This window comes from Rhinichthys klamathensis, unplaced genomic scaffold (genome assembly GCF_029890125.1).
Source record: "Rhinichthys klamathensis goyatoka isolate OS25496 unplaced genomic scaffold, OSU_Roscu_1.1 h1tg000407l_1, whole genome shotgun sequence".
NCBI lineage: Eukaryota > Metazoa > Chordata > Actinopteri > Cypriniformes > Leuciscidae > Rhinichthys > Rhinichthys klamathensis.
Genome location: NW_026606908.1, coordinates 698,426 through 723,657, shown reverse-complemented (window position 1 = coordinate 723,657; position 25,232 = coordinate 698,426). Strand labels below are relative to the sequence as shown.

At 41.8% G+C, this 25,232-nt stretch overlaps 1 protein-coding gene across 9 annotated transcripts in view; it reads right to left on the bottom strand.

Moving 5' to 3' along the window:
• fam131bb (family with sequence similarity 131 member Bb) overlaps positions 1–25,232 on the bottom strand; it is a 50,103-nt gene that overhangs the window by 6,099 nt on the left and 18,772 nt on the right. For 2 of the 9 annotated variants that reach the window (XM_056234851.1, XM_056234852.1), the window contains exons 3-8: positions 13,658–13,693; positions 13,131–13,236; positions 10,169–10,393; positions 9,590–9,730; positions 6,039–6,346; positions 3,699–3,953 (exon numbers count right to left, since the gene is read on the bottom strand). In XM_056234851.1, the coding sequence (XP_056090826.1) occupies positions 3,699–3,953; positions 6,039–6,346; positions 9,590–9,730; positions 10,169–10,393; positions 13,131–13,236; positions 13,658–13,693 (1,071 nt within the window). Of the gene's footprint in view, positions 1–3,698; positions 3,954–6,038; positions 6,347–9,589; positions 9,731–10,168; positions 10,394–13,130; positions 13,237–13,657; positions 14,001–25,232 lie in introns of those variants that run through there. The other 7 variants (XM_056234853.1, XM_056234854.1, XM_056234856.1 and 4 more) reach the window with 5 other exon arrangements.

Below are 25,232 nucleotides of genomic sequence, written 5' to 3'. Positions count from 1 at the left end.
ATTGGCACAGAAATTACACACTTCAGCTTTAATGCTGGAAAAGTTGTACACAGCAGCTCATACCTGACTGCAACAGTGAGAGGAGTTACAGAAAATGTAGTCAGGATTCATACTTTTCTAGCTGCTGACAGAAATAGATGTTTGTTAGGTTTTAAATGATAAATCAATAGATTCAGTATACTGTTAAAAAAATAAGACAATATTTGGATCAGCGTTATTTTATCATAATACTATTATAGTATTTATTAATATTTTGAATTAACTTTTTTCCAGTTTTTCCATTCTTAGTTTTAGTTTAGGTTTTAGTTATTTTGTTATATGCATGTTACATTTTTATTAATTTTAGTTAATACAAATAATTAGTTTTAGTGTTTTAACATTTCTTTTTAAATTTCATTTAAAATTAGTTATTGTATTTCAGTTAGTTACCAAGGCAACAGTTTAAGTTCCCTATCAGTCAGTCATGTTCGACGTTATGTCAGAACTGAACTGACGAATTGGGATTCTGCCTGAGAGTAATGTGAATTTCAGATCGTTCCTGCGCTTTGCATTCAAGGGACGAGCATATCAGTACAAAGTCCTCCCCTTTGGGCTGTCCCTGTCGCGTCGTGTCCTCATGAAAGTCATGGAGGCGGGAGGCCCTTGTTTTCTATGAGGGAACATGCCGTTCGCATTCTCAACTATCTCTACGATTGGCTCATACCGGCCCACTCGCAAGAGCAGTTGTGTGAACACAGGGACCTGGTGCTCAAGTACTTCTGGGGCTTCGGGTCAATTGGGAAAAGAGCAAACTCTCCCCCGTGCAGAGGATCTCTTTTCTCGGTATGGAGTTGGACTTGGTCAACCTGACAGCACGTCTCACGATCGAACATGCTCAGTCGGTGCTAAACTGTCTGAATTCGTTCAAGGGCAGGAGAGAGGTTCCACTGAAACTATTTCAGAGGCTCCTGAGGCATATGGCATCTGCAGCCACAGTCACACCACTCGGGTTGCTTCATATGAGAACGTTTCAGCACTGGCTTCACGGCCGAGTCCCGAGTTGGGCATGGCAACGCGGTACCCAGTCACCCCAGCTTGTCGCCAAACTTTCAGCCCAGGGTCAGACCTTGCGTTTCTACAGGCAGGGGTTCCCCTAGAACAAGTGTCCAGGCATGTTCTTGTCTCAACAGATGCCTCCGGCTGGGGTGCCACGTGTGTGCAGCCTTTGGGTCCTGGACAGGACCTTGACTGCACTGGCACATCAACTGCCTCGAGTTGCAAGCAGTATGGCTTGCTCTGTGCTGCTTCAGATGGCTGCAACAGGGCAAGCATGTGCTGGTCTGGACGGACAATACTGTGGCCGTTGCGTACATCAACCATCAATCAGGGTGGTCTACTCTCCTGTCGCAACTCGCTCGCCATCTCCTCCTCTGGAGTCAGAAGCATCTGCCGTCGCTTTGCGCCGTTCACATTCTGGGTGAGCTCATGCAGCCGACAAGCTCTCACGACATCCCACACTCCCGGGAGAATGGCGACTCCACCCCCAGACGGTATAGCTGATTTGGAGACACTCCGGGGTCGCACAGGTAGACCTGGTTGCCTCTCCAGACATGTCCTACTACCAGTTTGTTTTATTCCCTGACCGAGGGGACCCTCGGCACGGATGCGCTGGCACAAAGCTGGCCTCGGGGGCCTATGCAAGTATGCGTTTCACCCAGTGAGCCTGCTCGCACAGACACTATGCAAGGTCAGAGAGGACGAGGAGCAGGTCTTGTTAGTTAGGTCCAACCGGACCTGGTTCCCAGAACTGATGCTTCTCCACCCTGAAAGTGTATGTTGCCGCTATTGGCCTATACGTGGACCAAACGCAGAGATTCAGGACCTCAGAAAAGCTCTTTGTCTGTTATGGAGGCCAGCTGAAGGGAAAGGCTGTCTCCAAGCAGAGGTTGGCCCACTGGATAGTGAATGCCATAGTCTTGCCTTATCAGGCCCAAGACCAGCCATGCCCCCTTGGCGTCGCTAGCAGACATTTGTAGAGCTGCGGGCTGGGCGTCACCTAACACGTTTGCGAGGTTTTACAATCTCCGTATTGAGCCTGTGTCCTCTTGTATCACCGACGGGATACGTGTGTTTATCTGCTCCACAGGTGAGTTCCCCACCCGGTGAACCCTGCATGGAGTTCCTCCAGGACTTTCGGCAGTTAGAAGGGGCAGAGGTGTCCAACGCTAGGTCTAGCACTCGTGTGTATGCCCAGAAGGTCAGCCCCTGTGCTAGACTAGGTGCCCATGTGTTGTGATTCCTCTACGGGTTATCTCACATGTGTTTTCTTCCACGGTGCGGCTTCCCTGTCGGCGAGCATGTGTCTTTCCCTTGGCAGAGCCCACTCTGTCTAGCTAGGCTGGATCTACCACGGAGACCTTCCATATGTAGCACTGCCCTGTTGGCCAGTCCATATGTGTAACTCTACATGTAATATCCCTGCGGGCAAGATGTGGTCTCCATAGCGTTCTTTTCCATAGGTACGCTTTCCCAGTGTTATCCAATAGTCTCACTGTATGGGTCAGAAGGAACAACAGTGATCAACCTCCTCCTAGTCAAGCCCTGTCCCATCTTCCGCCCTGGTAGGTAGCTGTCGCAGGACACTGGAAGGGGCAGCAATAGTGGCGCTTTGGTAGGATCCCAATTCGTCAGTTCAGTTCTGATGTAACGTCGAACGTGACTCACTGATAGGGAAGGAGGGAACAGAGACGTTACAGAGACGCCATAATTGCTGTACCACTGGTGAATGCAAAACTTGAATGTGCAAGAACAAGCACGCTTCCTTATATACCCACTCGCGGGGTGGGGTTTGCGATGCAAATCTCGCATGCCAATGTCCATTGGCTCATTTAGTTTACACTCGAAGGTGATTGGGGTCTCAGCCGAGATCCCAATTTGTCAGTTCAGTTCTGACATAACGTCTCCGTTCCCTTCTTCAGGGAACAGGGGTTACATTATTAACCTAGACGTTTTTCATCTAATATTTCTGTTTTATTTCAATTAACAGAAACAATTTTGTATCGTTTTAGCTTTAGCTAACAATAACATCACGGATTTAAGGGCCAAAATGACAATGCCATTTTGGGGGCCTGAAAAAGCAAACTTTTAAAAATGGGTTTCAAAGTGCATGTTTTTGAAAAAAGGATACTGTTATTGTCTCTCTGTGTAAACTACAAAAACACGAATTTGTGAAAAAGGTGATGATATGCGCATGCGCATTATGTGTTCTGTCTATATATGCGCAGTGTTTCTTTACAAATTGACATCGCCAACTACTGACCTGGCATGAATAATACAATGTTTTTAGTTGTTTCACCATTCTTTGTTGTGTAAACATACCCTCAGATGCTGTATAATTGTCTGTTGGTATCATGTGCATGAACATGTTCATAGTTAATGTAATGATGAACTACACCTGTGCTATGTGCTATACACTCTGCTATGGCGCTTGTGTGAACTTTAGGAAACTGTCTTCATACATACACAAAAAAAAAATTGGGACCAGTTGGTTAAAAGTCATTCCAAATAACTAGAAAAATGAAGTTAGTTTTGAGAAAAGATCAAACATCAATTGTTTGCAGATATCACTTGCTATTTTACTTTTAGTGCAGTGACATTTAGATATGTTTAAGTGTGGCATAAGTGTCATTTAAGGGCCACTTCACTTCTTTCCCACTCACTTTGATCTCTTCCTCCTGGGCTTCCAGTAAAGGTGAGTGATCTGTCGTCACCTCCTCTGTGGGGACTGTTAGATTTCCATCTACTGTTACAGGCATGCTCATGTAGCCCATCATGTCTGCCTGATAGGTCTCTGTCCCCACTGTCCCCCACAGATCCACTAACGGGGGGTGAGTACGGGAGGGCAGGCTGTGGATGGTGCTGTTGGGAGTAGCTTGTAAAGAATGAGTGGCACTGTGTAGTCTTTGATCCAACATCTGCAAATAGAGAGGAAAACAGCTCAAGTTTCCATTGCAGTAACAGAGCACAACAGTGAAAGCCCACTCTTTAAGCTTCCTTTGTTTTCCCAATAATTTTCTCAATTAAAAAAAAAAAACTATGAAATATAAGCCAAGAACCAAAGCAAAGAGAAACCAAAATGACAAACTTTGATTTCAGGAAAAAAAAAAAAAAATCGTAAAAATGAAAAAAGATAAAGTATAATATTTCAAAATAATTTTATCATAAATATGATAACGATTGATTTATACATCTCATAAAACAACAGCAATGACATAATTGAATCAGCAATTTTTAGTAAAAACAATTAAGCAATTAAGAACATTTTTAGTAAAAACTATGTTAATTGCGAAATATTTATATATATATATATATGTATGTATATTGTGTGTGTACTGTGTATATATGTATTTTTTATATTTATATGTGAGTGTGTGTTAATGTCATCATATTTAAATTTTCATTTTCTTACTCTATAACTTTGTCCTGTTTTCCAATAAAATAATCTATTTTCAAAGCAAATACATTTTTTGAGAATAATTTTAATTTAATTTAAAAGTCTACTTTTAGATAAAAGTAAACAAAATTAGTGAGGTTTATGCTTAAATTAAAAAACTATATTTGTCAATACGTCTATTTTTCTTATCCTATTTTCAAATATTTTTTTCCAATTTATTCGTAATTTTTAATGGGAATGGGCATTCACTGTTGAGAACTTTTGGCATGATTTATGTTTCCATAGTTTAACATTTAAACATTAAGCTGAAATCACAGTGACCAATGGCTTCTACAACAGCATTTATCAATATTTAACAATCAAAAAGCTTTTGCCAAGTCTGTCTTGAAAAGTTTATAACGGAGAAAAAGGAATGAGTTTTTACTTTCAGAACCCGACTTCTTTTGTGGTTGAAAAAAAAAAAACATTCCCCCCACCCTCCCTTTGCAATGGCTGATGGGATTTAAAGTTTTAGATTCCCCATTTGCTCCAGTGAGACCTCAATTACTGTGACGATCAATGGCTTCTGGTTAATGGCTGGATGATGGAACATGATTAAGTTTTTACTGCTCTTACTGCTGATACTAAAGCCGTTATTGAACTGACCACCGGGATTTGTACTATTTCAACACAAACATGATGCCGTAGCCAGCCGAGCAAGAGATGTTGTTGCAGAACACGCAAATGAGCTAATTGGAATGGTAATTTTGTACCTCACCTGTTAATATAAGATCTGTTGCAGCACAGCCTTATGGGAGACTTACGTTAATGTGCCAAGAACTATTTTTGCAGAGGCATATGGAGAATACATTTAATGTCTCCTCTGTTACTAATACAGGAGATGATGGTGCAGAGACTTATTTAATTCCTGCTTTCATGCCACACGCATAAGCAGTGCGTAAATGATGAAGGCTTACATTACTGACGGTGTTTCGGCTACAAAGCTACGGTTCTGTACAAAAAAAAATTAATTTCTGGGTTTCCACATTGAGATTTTCATGGGCATAAATTATAAAAAGGGTCATTTTGTTAAAAAAAAAATCTGTAACATGAACTAACAAAGAAAAAGACTTCTAAAGCATTTATTAATCTTAGTTTTATTTACTATTATATTATTAAAAATCAATAGTTGTATCTTTTAATATTTCATTAAAATGAGCTAACAAGTTGTATTTTTACCAATTAACGTTAACAATGATCAAGAATTTCGATTCTTTTTTCTTTATTATGATATTAGGAGAGTTGTATCACTCAAACATTTTTAACTTCATGCCTTGTAAAAATGATCAAAATAATTTTTTATGCACAAATGAAAAACATTCTGATTACAGAAGTGTATTGATTCAGTGAATTTGCATTTTTCTTTACTTATTTTTTCATAAATTATTGATTCCGGACACAAAGAGAGTCATGATTTTGACCTACCAACAGATCTGCACCTGTTAATGTGGATGATGAAATAAATAAGCACATCACTGCTTACGTGTGCAGTGTGAAACAGGCCTCATGGGATTTGTAGTTTTATGACTCAGCGGAGGCTTACGTGAGCTGTAGTTTACTCACTCACCTGTGTCTGTTGTTGATACTGCAGGAGCTGCTGCTGCTGGTGGTATTGTTGCATCTGCTGCAGGTGCTGGAACTGATGTAACTGGTTCTGATACTGCTGCTGTTGGGACAGGAAGTGAGCTGCTGTACTTGGGTCATATCCACCCTCAGTCCCGACTGCCATGACATATGAACCAGTGGCAGGAGAGGCCACACCTGACTGTTCATTACTAATTGGCTCCCAAGCATCAGAGGAAGAAAGGCAGTAAAGACCCTGGGAGACGTAGCTGTGGGGCCAAACCTCTGCAGAAGAATGGTGCACAATCTGGTCTGTAAGAGCAGATAAAAGAAAGAGAGAGAGAGAGAATAAAAAGACAAATGAAAATTGGTTGGGTGACATTCTGTATATTTTTCTTTCAGATTTGAATCTTAGATCATTTTTCACACAGCCTGTGCTGATCTAAGTTGGCGTCTGGTGATTATTACACGGGTATTTATAAATACATAAATGGAGATGAAATATTGATCCGAGTTGGAATTATTTTATTATGTTAGAAGAAAGAGAACCCAGAGTGACATGAGAGAAATGAGGCTACAGCACAGCTACAGTATGAAGGAAATTAGTTTCCTGGGTTTAGTGGTCAGAATGTCACGACTGACCAATCAGAATCGAGTATTCCAGAGAGCAGCCATCCATATTATTGATGAGTGTCTTGCAAATAGATTAGTTATTATGAACCTCTTCAAAAGAAAATAATATATTCTTTAGTCATAAATAAAACAAAATGATTGATTTTACTTTGTGTACAAGTTTCATGATTTGGCTGCTTTAAGAGTTACTTTAGTATTAGTCAAAACTCTTCCAATCCAAACTTTTATGATGCTTTGATTGGACACAATTCCTTTATTTGAGCCCACATCCATAAAAAGCGTTGAAATGTCCATTATTTTTTTCTTGGAATCAAATTCTGAGACTTTTCAGCCTCATCTGAATGCAACAGCAAAATGATATTTGATTATAAAACAATGTTGAATAATAATAACTGCAAATTCTATTTCTGTCGTTGAAATCTCTGGCTTTTGCATACACCCCATGGCCATCATTGTGAAATCAAAATGAGTGTTCACTCGCTTCACCCTTCTGGCAGTGTAGAAATGAGGTTTCTTATTTACTGAGGAAATGGCTTTTGTAATGTAGCATAGCAACACACACTCGTACACAGACTGCCCACTGAGTTTATTCTTCTTTTGCCCTTTTTCTCTCTATAGACCTTCTATGGCAACATCCTAACATCCTATCCTAATCCTAACTGGAATGAAACCTCTTAAACGACTGATTTGTGCTCAACAGCAACCAAATTCACTCACAAATATTTCAATACAGGTGCCTTAAGAGGAATGATGCAATACTATAAACTATTACTATACTACATAAATAAAAATAGCACACACATTTTGGGTAAAATAGTCATTTTTATATTTTTTACATTTAATATTCTTATTGATACTTTAATATAATATATTTGTAATGTGTATGTTGGGTAATGGTTTTGTTTCCAGTCATGTTCCCTCATTAGTTTTCCTGGTTGTTAATTAATTCCGCACCCGTTTCTGTTCTAGCTAATTATTTCTCCGTGTATTTAAACCCTTAGTTTCATCAGATCTTGGTTCAGTCTCGTTTACATTTATGTTTAAATGTGGTGTGACTTGTTTATATCTCCTGTGGATTTTATGTGTGATCGTTGAGTTTATTAAAGACAATTTCCTTGAATCTCCTGTGCCGTGCGTGTTGTAAAGCCACACCATTTCGTGAATATAATATAATATAATATAATATAATATAATATAATATAATAATTAACATACAGTTCAAAGGTTTGAGGTCAATACAAGTTTTTTAAAAGAAATTAACTTTTTTCAGCAAAGTGCGTTAAATTGACCAAAAGTAACAGTAAACACATTTATAATGTTACAAAAGATTTCTATTTCAAATAAATGCTGTTTTTTTACTTTCTATTAATCAAAGAATTCTGGAAAAAAAATTGTATCACAGTTTCCACAAAAATAAGGCAGCACAACTGTTTTCAACATTAATAATAAGAAATATTTCTTGAAAAAGTAGAGTAATAACAGAATGATTTCTGAAAGATCACATGACACTGAAGACTGGAGTATTAATGCTGAAAATTCAGCTTTGCATCAAAGGAATATATTAAAATTAAAACAGTTATTTTGAATTGTAATCATATTTCACAAGTGTTTACCGTTTAATAATATTTAATAATAACTGTTTAAATAAATTCAATTAAGCGAGCCTTGGTTAGAATAAGAGATTTCTTTAAAAAAAACTAATTTAAATTACAGACCCCAAATCTTTATATATATATATATATATACCGGTATATAGCAATACTCCATATAGACAAATGAAAAGTATCCCAGTTAACTGTGCCTACATATTCTTCATTTGAATCTATTGCCCTAAAAATCAAAGTGGCAATCCCTACTATTCTCACTACTATTTACTACCCCCCAAAGACTAGCGGCACTTTTTTAACTGAACTCTTGAGTTTTTGACTTTCATATGTTCCATTTCTTCTATTATAATTATGCTCAGTGATTTTAACATTCATATTGATTATGTCAGTAATACAAGCACAAGTGAATTCCAAATTAAAGGCTGTCATTTGGAACGACTGCATGCCAAATCCAAACTTTGGCATTCAGGTCTCTCAGATATTCACTCTCAATTTCTCTTGCCTTACCACGTATACCCTTGATATTCGCAATAGTGATAGTCTCCATACTTTTAAATCTGGTCTCAAGACTCACCTTTTTACTCAGGCCTTGGGTGTCATGGCATTTTTATTATTATAAGATATGTTCCATATGTTAAAGAGAAAGTACCAACTAGATTTACAAAAGACTTTTGTTCAAAATAGTTGAAAAATGCGAAATAGTTACAGTTTTGTTACACCTCTGCCTTAGCATATGACATAATTATCACATTATCTGTCTGTAACATGCAGATGGCTTTCATTGTTCTGAGCTCTCATGTGAGTCTGTAAGGCTGTACTGAACTGTTCAGTGGATTAGTTCTTGTTCTCTTGAGAGTCACGGGTCCCTGACCTTTAGTTATTCATTTATTCAAAACCCAATGTGCACTGCATTCCAAATAAGCTGCAATATAGTAATCCCACCCTCACTCTAGGGGGCTTTCAGTATAAAGGTCTAAACTTCTTAGAGAAACCTTTTAGCATAGGCCTAAATAAAAGAAAACAAAGGAAAAAGTCTAATTTTTCAGTCGTTAAGGAATTAGTCAGGGATTTCAAACCATATCCTCTACATATTCTTTGAGCTGAGATGGGTAAAGTTGTTGAAAGAAAGTGTTTGATTGCAGTTGATGACAGAAAGTTGCCTGAATAATTGCAGCACTCATCAGGGCTCACAATGTGACATGGAAGTTTTGTTACTAAATTGATTTCATTCCTAAGTTTCCAGCCTAAAGCACAGTAGGAAGAGGTACGATTATTCTCTGAGCTTGCAGTGCATGCTGGGAAATGTAGTCAGTACCTCGGCTGGTGATGCTTTCCTGGTTGGCCTCGCTCAGGTGGGCTACGCTCCCCTGATTAGATCCCACGCTCGTGCTCTCCCCATCCATAGAGCTCCAGGCCATCAGCGTCGCCTCAGAGATGGCAAACTGCTGAAGCACACCTGACAGGATTCAAAATTCACCGCTTTAAAGGAAGAATCAGTGAGAACACGGCAGTTTCATTTTTTTAATACATATTGTGTATCGATACTTGTTGTCTGTGTCTTGCAGATGCTAATGATGCTATACTGCTATTCAGCTACTGATTGTACAGGGTATTTTAGGCTCATTATAATATTACTGTTTTTTGACTAATATTAATTTGACCCTTAACCCTCCTTTATTTAAGCCATTATTTAGTCATTTATCTCCCGGTTTCACAGACAAGGCTTAAGTCTAATCCACGATTAGTGGACTAGAACAACGATTCACCAGTATGTCAAATCTTGTAGTAGCCTACTACTCAGTATATAAACATGCAGTAATATAGCTTACTTCTGAGCGCTAGATTTTGCGTTGGCCTTTCTCTCAATTATGTCTATAGGCTATGTGTCTCTGACCTGCAGCAAAGCGAGCCTCCTTCTCTCCGTCACTGAGGTCGCTGTATGCGTCATTCTCCAGCTTGCGCTCTTGTTGGAGGTGCAGACTGGAGGCGCGTGCCCCTACTACGCCCCCCGCCCCCACCGTCTGCATGCCCCAGTTCTGCCACTCGATCATGTGAGCCACGCGCCCCTGGGCCATCGCTGTCGGCTTTGTCACCTTGTCCTTCATGGAGCGAGACACTCCTGAAGTGGACGAATAGACAGAGGGTGGATGATGGGATGAGAAGACAGTGAGAGGTAGACGTTTTTTAGATTAGGGAGAGAGGGAGGGGGAAAAAACAAGATAGAGGAAATTAAGTCAAATAGCTTTACAGTACAAGATTGCATCTGCTAAGTGACTAGTGCTGCGTCCGAAATCCTTACTGTATAGTAGGTACTACATTTGGTTTGAAACTTACTTGGCAATTGTTAAAAAAGTACTTTCTATATAGTATGAATGTGTGTAGTATGAATAAAAATGTTTTAATTGTCATTTGACTTTATGCCAGTTACATCGCTTCATCTCCATTCACAGATCCTCTCCCGTGGCCTCATGGGATAAAAAAAAAAGTCCAGCGAATGCGCACTTTAGAATCTCGATGGAAGTAGCCTATGTCATCCACTGGCCGAGTGGTTTTCAACCCTGGTCCTAGAGACGCAACGCTCTGCCCATTTTCTATGTCTCTCTTATCTGACACTCAGGGGCCGTTTATATGACACCGTTTTCAACTAAAAACTGAAGACGTTAATAAACTGATATGCGTTTTGGCTGTTCACGTACATGACAATGGCGTTTTGGGGGCCTGAAAACGCAAACTTTTGAAAACGGGTCTCAAAGTGCACGTTTTTGAAAACAACGCCACGAATTTGAGAAAACGGTGCGACATCATGTGCATGCACTGTAAAAAAAAAAAAAAACATTGCTGCCTTAAATTAAGTACAATCAACTTGGATGTTTAAGTCATTTCAACCTAAATTATATTAAACCGACTTAAGTTGAATCTTGTATAACTTAAAAAGTTGAAAATTGCTTAAATTATTTTAATAAGTTAAAGCAATGTAAAAACATATGTTGTCATAACTTATTGATACAGTGTACGTATTACATGTTCAGTCTATGCGTAGTCTTTCTTTACAAAGTGCCAACTACTGGCCTATCAACAAAATACAGCATTTTTAGTCGTTTTCGTGGATCTGTGTGAATGGGGATTGTTTTGACAACGTTGTCGTCTCTATACACAAACGTTTTAGTTTTTGGTACATTCTTGTCGTACCCTTAGTTCAGTTAATGAAGCTCTCACCTAATGAACTGATGATCTGAATCAGGTGTGTTATAAAAGAGAGAAAAATGTTCAGAGTGATGGGTCCCCAGTACCAGGATTGAAAACCACAGATATAGGCTAACCAGTGTTAATATTTTTAATAATTAAAAATTACAATTCATAGGCAAAGACCATTCATCAGGCATGCCATTTTTTTAACCCATGAGTTTGCATGACTTTCCAGTCTTGCAATTTACTGCATAAGGGTAAGGATATTCTTAATATTAAAAAATATTTTAGACCTTGTCATAAGTAGAAAAACTAAGTAGAAAAATCTCCATTGCACTTTAAGATTTTATGTTTTTTTTTTTTTTTGAAATGTCTAGACTAGTCTACAAATCTCACTTTTGAAATTAGGCTTGTAAAGATGTTGTAAAATGAAAATCGACTTGTAACATTTAATTTTGTCTTTTAAAATTCTGAAAAGCATTTTTAATTATGCGTTTAATGTTCTAATCTAAATGACAGATTTTTTTATGTCCAAGTCCAACCCAATCTCTCAGTGTGCTGTGCTATTATGTTTCTGCTGGTGATAAATATGTGTAGACTTTTGTTTGAGGTAAGGAAATGAAAAAATGACTTCCATAATGAGATGGTTATGGTATGGAGAAATAAATAATCAAGTTTTAGTGACAATGGAAAGGAATGGGAATTAGAAATGTCATCCTTCCACACTACATTTACATTTACATTTATTCATTTAGCTGACGCTTTTATCCAAAGCGACTTACAATTGTTATATATGTCAGAGGTCGCACGCCTCTGGAGCAACTAGGGGTTAAGTGTCTTGCTCAGGGACACATTGGTGTCTCACAGTGGATTCAAACCCGGGTCTCTCACACCATAGGCATGTGTCTTATCCACTGCGCCATCACCACCCCACTAATGAATATCTACACACAATAATAGCCTGCATTCTCTCTTGTGCATATTCTCTTTTATTAGTCTCAGCTTATTCAATGAAGCTACATCTGTAATAGACTAAACCTGGGCTGTAACGATCTGTTTAATAACCATGGAATCTGTGTGGAGAACTTATATAGATACTGAGAAGGAAAAAAAATCAATTGCTCTTTGCAACTTGATCACTTGAGTCTGTATTTTTTTTAACCCATGCATTACTGCAAACATACAGAGCTAATTCAGAGATTTCTCAAGCTCTTAGGTAATGCCTAATGAAATGATGAACATGAATTATTAAAGTTCAAGAAGAGGATCTTTCAGAGAAGGCTACACACTGCACTGCACATAACGGTACAAAAACACAGATACAGGAGTCTGAGAAAAGACGATATTTAAAGACAACACACTGGCTGAATCTCCGCACTCAACTCCACAAGCACTTAACATACAAAAACCTTCCGCTCCCATCAACCACTGCTTAGGATAAAATGGAAAGCCGTATGACAATGCATTGTGGGAAGCATATCGCTTGTCAGGGATCTATTCTTATTTTGGATTTTGGAATTCACCAATGGCACGAGCCATTGGAGAGTGTTGTAAATGGAAATGGGTGGTGAAAAGGGAAACCCACAAGGGTCCATGTTGCCTCCATCTCCTCCAACTCAGTCTGGAGTCAACATGGGGTCATTTTACCATTTGACAGGACAGACACACACCTGACACACCTGTCAGAGAGGACTTAGCCAGAGCGCCGATTCCATAGGCGTTGGAGTTCCGCTTCTTCAGCCGAGGGAGGATTGAGGTCGTGTCCTCCATGGACAACTGAAATGAAGGAAGGCATTCAAGAGAGAAAAATGGGACAGAAAACAGGAAAGGTGAAGAAATAGATGGTTTCGGTGGAGCAGGAGGCGGCCAGAGCAGAAATGAAATGCAAAATTTTGAGTGTGGCGTTTTATGGGAAGGAAAGAGGTGACAAGAGAAGTTGGGTAGAAAGTTAACAGTGGTTGCTTGAGGTTGTGAAACTACATTTCCCAACAGCCTTGATCTCTGTCCATTTGCATGGTGGGAAGTGTAGTCTTTTGTCAGTTGCATCCGCAATAAACTACTAAAGCACACCAACAAGTCATCGCAAAAGAGAGACAGATCCAACGAGGGAATGGGGTGTGAGATAGAAGACATCTACTGTGATTCGGAGGAAATAACAAAAGGAAAGGAATGGAGGAATGATATTCACAACACTTACATTGATTCCTTCCCATGAAAAGTCTGTTCGGCCATGCTGAGAGAGAGAGGAAGGAGGGATGGGGAAAGAGAGGGATGGGGATAGACAGAGAGAAAGAGGAGAAAAGAGCAAGAGAGACGGCCACAGAGAAAGGAGGAGAGAGAGGGGGATCGTGACAGAACAAGGCATTTTAAAAACATGTGAAGTTGAAGGAGAAATAGAGAAATAAAAAAGAACGGAGAGAAAATCAAATTAAAGCCAATTTGTGGTCGAACTAACAGTGAGGTGGAATAAAGCTGTGATTAAAGTAATAGTACAGCCCAAAAAAATGTATTCTGTTATTATTTACTCATCTTCAGTTTGATCCAAACCTTTCTTTGTTCTTTGAAGAACAAGAAATTCATAAGAATGCACTGGTCGCTGCACTTACAATGAACTGAAACTGAAGCTTTCAGTCACCATGAAAGTATCATAAAAGCTGTCCATCCTACCGTCTAAAATGTCTTCTGCATGATATACCAAAATGTATTCACTGATAAACTTCCTTTCCAGTGACCAGTTCACTGAGATGAACAAGAACTGGACCAGTCTCATTCAAAATGGGTTTATCAATTGATTCATTAAAAAGATAAGTAAATTGGACATTGCTAACGTTTCTCATGATCTTTTATGGAAGCTATAGTGGATGTCAAGATTTTCAGTGAATATTAACTTATTTTTTTTAACAAATTTTGGTCTGTTCACACAAAGATAATACATAATTGAAAGCTTCAGTCCATGTTTATTGTCATAGAATGAAAAAGAGCAACCGGAGGTTTATTTAACATTTTCTCCCTTTTTGTTAAAAAAGGGGAGGCTTTTGGAATATGAGTAAATGATACATTTTTGTTTTTGGGTGAATGAATGTTTCATTTAATTTTGTTTGTTTTTATGTACTATCAATGACAGAGTTTGATAGTGGGAAAGGAATAACTAGATTTTAACATTTGTGAAAGAAAATATGACAAATATGATAAAATATATATCACAAATGTGATGGCTGGGTTTATATGTAGTTGCAAAGTTATTTTGAATTGTTTCATCAAATTGCTATGGAGTTAGTAGCATGTTCTGGGTGGTTGTTAGGTGGTCCAAGTCAGAAAAGCCTGTCTTTAAGTCTTTATGACATCCTGGTCCCTAGATATGGCTCAGTCTACGAAAAGTTAAATCAGTTTCATTACCTGTGAAAAATCACACATCCGATTGTTTAGAAAAGTAATAGCACATCTCTCCTAAACAAGCCACAAGATTTGACGTATCATGTCTGCAGCAGAAACAGTGCAGGATGAGTTACATGCCAAATTTGAATACTTACGGTTAGGGATTTGAACAAACCCTAAACCTTAAGTATGAGCAATAGTAATAGTGAAGTTTGCTTTTGGCAGACAGACAGGAGCATTCTAGAAAAAATAAATTCTACATGAAAAACTACAGCCTCACACCCATTGCATAGACAGACTATTGCACAGATAAAAGCAAAAGCTTATGCTGAGAGCAAGACTATTCCTATATAGCCTATAAAAAAGACACTGTTGTATGGTTGTTTTAACAACATTGACAGTAATAAAGAAAGCGAACACCTGTAGTCAGTCTGTGTTGCAGTAATGGTGGGGCAGAGAGTGAATGTTGTAATGGACTGTCGAGTATAGTCAACTAACTATTTTTACCAGTGTCAATGGTAAAGCGATACACTAAGGTTCAGGGGCTGAGATCACTCCCAGAGAGCTGTGCTTACTTGCTACAGATGAGATTTTTTTGTATTTCTAGCACAAAACCCGGAGGATATTTTGTCGTTTTCGACAGAAGCTTATTTGTAGCGCTTAAGGGGTGATTTGCTGTCAGTGCTGTCATGGTATTTGTGGATTGAATTAGATGCTGAGTAATATGAAGTCAGAGTAATGTTAAAATGATTTGAGAACGGTTCAGAACTTCCTGAAGAACGGAAATATTAATAAATAATCAAAATGAACGCTCATTTTCTTATCTTAACAAATTAGCTTTCTTCAAAATGATAATAATAGCCTATCTTGGATACTGAAACATCTTTCGGTGTAGCAGAATTTGGAATTATTATTATTATTATTTTTTTGTAGGTTACATTGTTACAACATAGGCGGCGACACATAATTGTCTTTATAAGTCAGTCATTTGAATCATTAGAGGTGCATTCCAATTGACAGGGTCCCTACACAGTGTTCACTGCTCCCTACTCCATGAGCATGGGATATCCATGATAAAACTGCACCACGTGCTTGGAATAAATAGACCGATATCTTCAGCTGGTGTGGATGCAAATATAGTTATCTTTATAATTATCATTCTTGGTCTGAACGGGCCTTTAGTCTATTAGTTTTATTAGTTTATTACATAGACTACTTGTATTCATGGACATTGCAGCTATTAATTGACAATTAACAGATTTGAAGCTGTTGTACTATGCCTAACTGTCATTCAGTAAACACTCCTGAGGTAAAAAAAAAAAAGAGTTTTTTAATTAAAGGTGCTCTAAGCGATGTCACGCGTTTTTTAGGCCAAAACAGTTTTTGTCACATACAGCAAACATCTCCTCACTATCCGCTAGCTGCCTGTTCCCTGAACACACTGTAAAAAAACGTGGTCTCTGTAGACACCACAGGCTCCACAAACGGCATCAAAAACAAACTGCGGCGACCCGCTCCACGAAACATAACAAACAGTGTTCCAGCCAATCACTGGCAAGAAGTATTTGAGGGTGGGTCTGGGGTGTTAGTGCGCGTGCACATGAAGGGGGTGTGTGAAGGAGAGAGAAGCATCAAGAGGGAAGTTTGAATAATGGCCGACAAACGACCAAAGTGACGACGTTCCGATGATCAACTTACAAAGAAGAGGGAAAAGGATAAAGTACGCGCGAAGTACCGAATTTACATCGGTAAAGCATTTGAAAGATGGCGAGAACTCCGCCGGCAGAAGGGCTTCCAGTCCGACATTCAGGTTGCTCTGTTTTTGCTGGACAGGTGGGTAACGTTAAATTCTTCTTTTTTTTGTTCTAAATTGACACTTATGTTCGCCAAACCCACACAAGGACATAGGCTAATTAGCTAGAACTATGCTGTCAGCGTTAACTTTGGTGAATACAATATATGTTTGTAGCAGCTAGCGATCAATATGTATTGTAAATGATTAATCAAATTAATAGTAGTGTGACAATTTATGTGAATGATTGTTCTCATTCACTGTTTGTTATGAATTTGAATGTTCATTTATAGAGTATTGACAACTTTGCCTAAATTTGTTTACGCCAACGCCGTTGTTTATGCTCACTGGGAAACGCGAAGCTAACGTTATCTTGCTATTATTGCGTCCTTGTATGGAAGCTATAATTATAACCTCCGGTGGCGAAACGATTTTCAAATAATGTTTCTCTTTTTCTGTGTTCTGTTCTGCAATTTATAAAAGGGAGGGTCTAGCTAGCCTCCGTTTTGTTTGACAAGAGTTCGAACGTCAACAAGCAGTGACGTCACCCAGAATCGCTTAGAGAACCTTTAAATGACAGCGCAATGCCTCAGCTGCTTCTCAACACTTTTACTGCACTTTTGTTATACTATTTATATAATAGAATATACAAATATAACATTTATTTCCATAGCCATTCATAAATATTCTAGTTTGTGTAATAAAAAACAAAATATGTATGAATACTCAAAAGCATAGTAAACTTCATCGCAGAAAAAACCCTTTCAACAGCTCAGCTCCATCGTTAGTTGAAACTGCTCAATGACAGTTGGGTTATTTTCACTCTTCACTTTCTCTGAAGTGATGTATCGATGTTCCCTCATTCACTATGCCGTTCGCAGTGCCCTTCGAACTGAACATGTTCGCTCCCTTCGGATTGTAATCTCACTTAAGATGCCGGAATACCCTGTGAAATCCACTTCGCAGTCCACTTACGGTCCAATAGAACGCACTTTGGGTGTGTTCGACTTGAAGAGGCGCTGTGCAGACTGATCAATGTATGCCAGCATCAACTGATCAAAGTACAACGAGAGCGATTATGAGCATTTTGCTCATACACCAATCGGTCTTATTTGGGGGTTGGGGGTTGCGCACAAAAAGTATTCTCGTCTCTTGATAAACTTAAGGTTGAGCCACTGTAGTCACTTGGACTATTTTAACAATGTTTTTATTAACTTTTCTGGGCTGGCAGATTGTCACGGTTTATGAATCGGCTGTCTCACGCTGATGTGTCTGCGTGAGTGTATTGTGTGGGTGTGGTTACTCGTTGTGCTGATTAGTGTCACCAGCTGTCATCCATTCCAGTTCCCTTTATATACCCAGCAATTCTCTCCCTTGTTGTCAGATCGTTGTGGTTGTTCCCCGGTGTGTTTCCTGTGCTCGTGCCTCGCCTGCTGTTCATCGTCTGGAGTTCGTCTGTTCCTCGTGTCGTCTGGATGTTCGTCAGTTCGTCGTGTCATCTGGATGTTCACTTCCCCTGGGATTCACTCGAGCACTTCATCACCTGTTTTCCACCGGATCGCCATCTCGTCCCTGCTTCACTGTCCATCTGAGTGTTGTCCCCGACTTGTGCCTGCTTCATTGTTCATTCTAAACTATCCATTAAACTGAGTTAACTTGCATACTGCATCCTGCTGTTATTTCCTCACAGAACGATCTGACCAACCATGGATGCAGCAAGTTCATCACAGCTCAACGATTTCATCGCTCACAGTATCTCACGTATGGACCAACAAGCAGAGAGCATCTCGGGCACAGGTCGTGCGGTGCAAGCACTCGTGAAGCAGGTGTCCGAGCTCACCCAACAGGTACAACTTTTACAGACTCCCACTGCGCCCCCCACACCGCCCGTTCCCCCACCACCGATGCCTGCAGCAGTTGAGAGACCAGAGCCACGCCTACCCACACCAGAGGGATATTCCGGTGAACCGGAGTATTGCAGAGCATTCCTCACAAGATGTTCTATGCATTTTGCCTTACAGCCACGCACTTTCCAGAGCGAACAGGCCAAAGTAGCCTTCGTGCTAACCCTGCTGTCAGGGAAAGCAGCACTTTGGGGGACGGCGGTGTGGGAGAACGGAGACGACTGCTGCACCTCGTTCCAGGCACTCTCCGAGGAGATGAAGAGGGTTTTCGACCGTGCAGTGGCGGGTAAGGAGGCGGCCAGATTACTCGCCGAACTGCGACAGGGAGAAGGCTCGGTGGCGGACTACTCCATTCGGTTCCGCACCCTGGCCGCAGAGTGCCGTTGGAACGAGGAGGCGCAGTGGGATATGTTCCTGCATGGGTTGGCTGACCGCGTTCAGAAGGAAATATACGCGATGGACTTACCAGAGAGACTGAACGGACTGGTGGAACTTGCGCTGAGAGTGGACTCTCGCCTGAATCGTGTGACCAGACTGACGCGCCCCAGCCGTTCCCAGTCCAGCCCGGAGGACCACCAGCCCGGTGGCGCGAGCGCGGTCAGCCCCGTATTCGACCACGAACCCATGCAGGTGGGGAGAGCTCGGCTTTCCCGGGAGGAGAGGGAGAGGCGGAGATCCCAGGGACTCTGTCTCTACTGTGGCCGGGCAGGTCACTTCATCCACTCCTGCCCGGTAAAAGAGCAAGCCCGGTAGTAAGTATGAGGCTACTATCGGGTGGGATCTCCGCCGAGAAGACCTCATCACCATCATCAACCCTCCTCCCGGTAAGACTGAGATGGCGACAGTCGACGCACTGCACCAACGCACTACTGGATTCGGGAGCGGAGGGTAATTTCATGGACTTCAAACTTGCACTTAAGCTTCAGATTCCCGTCACTCCTCTCTCGCACCAGATTACAGTCAACGCACTCAATGGTCAAGAACTTCCCCTAATTACACATGCTACTGAAGACATTACCCTAATCACTTCTGGAAATCACACAGAACTCATTTCATTTTTTCTCATGGACTCACCACTTGCACCAGTGGTTTTGGGACACCCGTGGCTTTCCAGGCACAACCCCCGGATCGATTGGTGCACTAACACTGTTTCCACATGGAGTAACCACTGTCATGAGTCTTGTTTAGTGTCTGCCTGTCCTTCTGTGTCCGGTTCTGTGTTTCAGAGTGAGGCAGCGGATTTGTCTAACGTGCCCGCGGAGTACCAAGACCTGAAGGAGGTGTTCAGTAAGTCTCGCGCTGCTTCTCTTCCTCCGCATCGTTCCTATGACTGTGCGATAGATCTACTGCCAGGTAAATCTCCGCCTAAGGGCAAACTTTACTCTCTTTCTGTTCCCGAGAGGGAGGCCATGGAGAAATATATTTCTGATTCTCTGGCCTCTGGGTTCATCCAACCTTCCTCTTCTCCTGCGGGGGCGGGGTTCTTTTTCGTTGGGAAGAAGGATGGTTCTCTGCGACCTTGCATTGATTACCGAGAGCTGAATAACATCACGGTAAAGAACTCTTACCCTTTGCCGTTGATGTCTTCAGCTTTCGAGAGGTTGCAGGGAGCATCCATTTTCACGAAACTGGACTTACGTAATGCATATCATTTGGTTCGCATCAGGAAGGGGGATGAATGGAAAACCGCTTTTAATACCCCTAGGGGGCACTTTGAATATTTGGTTATGCCGTTCGGGCTTTCCAACTCCCCAGCGGTTTTTCAAGCACTCGTGAATGACGTGTTGAGAGACATGGTAGATCAGTTCATATATGTTTACCTGGATGACATATTGATTTTTTCTTCGTCTCTCCAGGAACACGTTCAACACGTCAGGCGAGTGCTCCAGAGGTTGTTAGAGAATGGGCTTTTTGTCAAGGCGGAGAAATGCTCGTTTCATGCACAGTCTGTTCCCTTCTTAGGGTACATCATCTCTTCTGAGGGAGTGCGCATGGATCCTGACAAGGTTAAGGCTGTGGTAGATTGGCCAAGTCCAGATTCCCGTAAGGCCCTACAGCGGTTTCTGGGATTCGCCAATTTTTACCGACGTTTCATTCGTAATTTCAGCCAACTAGTCGCACCTCTGACTGCCTTGACCTCCCCCCGAACGACGTTCAGGTGGTCGAACACTACCGAGGCAGTGTTCAACAACCTCAAAAGTCGCTTCGTTTCGGCTCCCATTCTTGTCACCCCTGATCCCACACGTCAGTTCGTGGTGGAGGTCGACGCGTCAGAGGTGGGAGTAGGAGCAGTGCTTTCACAACGCGCTTCCTCAGACGACAAGATGCATCCCTGCGCGTTTCTTTCTCATCGACTATCGTCTGCCGAACGTAATTATGACATTGGTAATAGAGAGTTGTTGGCAGTTAAACTAGCGTTGGAGGAGTGGCGTCATTGGTTAGAGGGTTCGGGGGTTCCCTTTATCGTTTGGACCGACCATAAGAATCTTGAATATATCAGATCTGCTAAAAGACTCAACTCCAGGCAGGCTCGGTGGGCTCTTTTTTTCGGTCGTTTTGATTTTGTTCTCTCGTACCGCCCCGGGTCCAAAAACATCAAACCCGACTCTTTATCTCGTATTTTTGATCCATCCGAACGCCCGGTGACTCCCGAGTGTATTTTACCTGAGAAAGTTGTCATCTCCACTCTGGTATGGGAGGTCGAATCGAAGGTCAAGACAGCCTTAGAAGGGGTAACGCCTCCGCCTGGTTGTCCACCGAGCCGATTATTTGTTCCGGAGGGGTTACGGTCCGACGTTATTAGATGGGGTCATTGCTCCAACGTGGCTTGTCATCCAGGAGTGACTCGCACCAGGTTTCTAGTTAAACAACGATTTTGGTGGCCATTGATGGCTCGCGACATTCACGATTTTGTTTTGGCTTGCTCAGTCTGTGCCACTAGTAAGACATCTAACCAACCCCCAGACGGGTTACTTCGACCGCTGTCTGTCCCTTCGAGACCCTGGTCCCACATCGCTCTAGATTTTGTCACCGCCCTCCCGCCTTCCAATGGCATGACGGTTGTTTTAACCGTAGTGGACCGGTTCTCGAAGGCGGCACATTTCATTCCCTTGCCCAAATTACCTTCAGCCAAGGAGACAGCGGTCACAGTCATAGACCACGTTTTTCGGTTACATGGCCTCCCGATGGACGTGGTCTCTGACAGGGGTTCCCAATTCGTATCCAGATTTTGGCAGGAATTTTGTAAATTGCTGGGGGCCACGGTCAGTCTGTCCTCGGGCTATCATCCCCAGAGTAATGGCCAGTCTGAGCGAGCCAATCAGGACCTCGAAAGAATGTTGCGATGTTTGGTTGCCAAGAACCCGTCGTCCTGGAGCCAACAGCTTTCTATGGTGGAGTACGCCCACAATTCATTACCGGTGTCATCCACGGGCCTCTCGCCGTTTAAGTGTAGTTTAGGTTACCAGCCACCAATTTTTCCGAGTCTGGAATCCGAGGTCGCGGTCCCCTCCGCTCACGCATTCGTCCAGAGGTGCCACCGTACTTGGACTAGAGCCCGTGAGACTCTACTCCAAGCAGGGAGGCGCATGAAGGCCAAGGCCGATCGCCACCGGTCAAAGCCTCCCGTTTACGTCGTGGGTCAAAAAGTGTGGCTTTCTACCAAGAATATTCCTCTCCGCTCCGTGTCTAACAAGCTAGCTCCTAAATTTATTGGCCCGTTTCCTGTCACCAAGATTATTAGTCCGGTGACAGTCCGACTCAAACTCCCTCCTGCGTACAGGAGAATTCACCCCGCCTTCCATGTGTCTAAAATCAAACCCGTGTTTCATTCTCACATTAATCCGCCTGCCCCGGTTCCCCCCCCGCCGCGACTCGTAGATGGGGAACCCACATATTCGGTTAACCGCATTCTGGACTCGAGACGGAGGGGACGCGGATTTCAGTACTTGGTGGACTGGGAGGGTTACGGTCCGGAGGAGAGAAGTTGGGTACCGGCTAGAGACATCCTGGATCATTCCCTTATCGATGATTACAATCGACAGGTAAGGGAGTCTGAGAACGCCAGGAGGCGTTCTTAGGAGGAGGGGTACTGTCACGGTTTATGAATCGGCTGTCTCACGCTGATGTGTCTGCGTGAGTGTATTGTGTGGGTGTGGTTACTCGTTGTGCTGATTAGTGTCACCAGCTGTCATCCATTCCAGTTCCCTTTATATACCCAGCAATTCTCTCCCTTGTTGTCAGATCGTTGTGGTTGTTCCCCGGTGTGTTTCCTGTGCTCGTGCCTCGCCTGCTGTTCATCGTCTGGAGTTCGTCTGTTCCTCGTGTCGTCTGGATGTTCGTCAGTTCGTCGTGTCATCTGGATGTTCACTTCCCCTGGGATTCACTCGAGCACTTCATCACCTGTTTTCCACCGGATCGCCATCTCGTCCCTGCTTCACTGTCCATCTGAGTGTTGTCCCCGACTTGTGCCTGCTTCATTGTTCATTCTAAACTATCCATTAAACTGAGTTAACTTGCATACTGCATCCTGCTGTTATTTCCTCACACAGATGCCTAGCAGCCTATGAAGGAGTGAAATATCTTAATTTGTGTTCCAAAGATGAACGAAAGTCTTACGGGGTTGGAGCAACATGAGGGTGAGTAATTACTGACAGAATCTTCATTTTTGGGTGAACTAACCCTTTAACTATAATCGTAGATATTAAATTAATATCATGTTTCATTCAGAAATAAGTTACATTATGTATCTAAAGTCGGTTGTTTGTTGTCGTTAGGGCTCTACGTAAAATAAAATTTACCTCAAATCTTGTCACACTGAATACCACTTGTTTTCTTATTTTTATATTCAGTCAGGTACTTAAGAACCAGAAAGGGGTGACACAGATGACAGAAGTGTATGTATTTAGCAGAGATGCTCACAAGTCTCTGAACTAGAGTCCAAGTCAAGTCTCAAGTCTCTGAACTAGAGTCCAAGTCAAGTCTCAAGTTTTTGAACTAGAGTCCAAGTCAAGTCTCAAGTCTCTGAACTAGTATCCAAGTCAAGTCTGAAGTCTCTTGTGGTTATAATAAGCGTTGCATCACGTACAGCGACCCATCCAGGCTGCTTAGAACACTTCATATATAAGGAATTCAAAGCATGTAATGTTATTATGACTCCTTTATCTATTAGCATACAGTATCAGCTTTGATTTAGGTATATAGGCTAATCAGTGTAAACAGGCTATTTCAACATGACAAAAACACCAAGAATGCTTTACTTTTAAGTTAATATCTGTATCTGTAAAAATTGAGGTTCTGAAGAAAAAGGACTCTCATGTCTGTTGCTGAATTATAATGAAAGGCCTTGGCTCCTATTGTGCTGGCTCTGTGGAGCCATAAGACCAAATATAGAAAATGTTATAGCCTACCTCACAGTACTAAAATTGCCACAGTGCAAAACATCACAGTGTAGCTAAATGCAAAACACTATTGGAACCAAATTATGTGAAATACATGGTTCCCCGTACGTTCATATATTTGTGGCGGCCCACCACAATATCAACACTGGCTGACCGCCACACATTGATTTTCGTTTTTTTTTTTTTTTTTACTAAGCCTATTTAAAATCGTATTTGATTGCAGAGCGCCGTAAAAAGCCTTGTTTATACTCGACGCGTCCGCACGAGCGCGAGTCTCCGCTGACTGCGCGCGCACCTCTCCAAACGGACGAGGCGTTTATACTTGCCGCGCTCGCCGTTGTGCTATTCTGTGAAACGACAGGGGGCGACTCGGAGTAATTCTCCTCTAAACCACCAGGAATCAGCAGTGAAGAAGTAGTTTGCCATTTATTAGTAGTTTATTAATTTCTGATTCATATAAAAAGAGTAATAAATGCAGTAGGTTTATTGCACTTTCACTGCATGTAAACTAGTAAACAACTGAAGCCTTATTGAAGAGTGTTTAAACCTTAATTTCATCAGCAGGGCTTAATTCTGCTATTGTAGGCTTATTTTGTAAATGTAAGCAGTTACTTTATACAAGTGCAAACTGGGTGCTTAATGTAAATGTGTTCCTATTCACAAAATGAGAGGCTTTTATGGTCGCCCATCAATACAAATGTCTCTGTGTATAGAAGGATCATAAACATGGTGGTACAGACATACCAGTTCGGCCAGATTCGGCTCGAAGTCGTTCATCTTCGGATGCGGCGCCGCGCGCGATGTTACAAAAAGTGCCGTGCACACGCCAGGCGAAATGGGGTCTTGCGCACCCAACGCGCACGACCGCCCACACCGCAATGACGTCATTTTTGCCGCGCGCACTTCGCGCTCTTGCGGACGCGTCGAGTATAAACAAGGCTTAACGCATTCGCGCCGCACTACCTCTCGCACGTCCCTCTCTCTATCTCTCTCTCGTTCACCCATACCTCTCGCGCTCTCTCTCCCTCATGGAACACCATGAGGTGCACGCGCGCAGAATAGATACCGCATATTTTGCATTGAGCGCTTATTTTATTTGGCCCGTCTTGTTTGAAGTTTTTAAACCCAAAGCTTACGATGAATGGCACAGCAGCGGCCGGTGCAGTCGACATGTTTGTTGTCCTCTCATGTGTGGCCACGCGCACGTAGTACGTGTTATGTAGGCAGGTTTTAGGTAACGGGTCGGAGGGAGGGGAATAACCGAGAGCTCATCAGACGTTTCCTAAAAATAAACATTGTTCA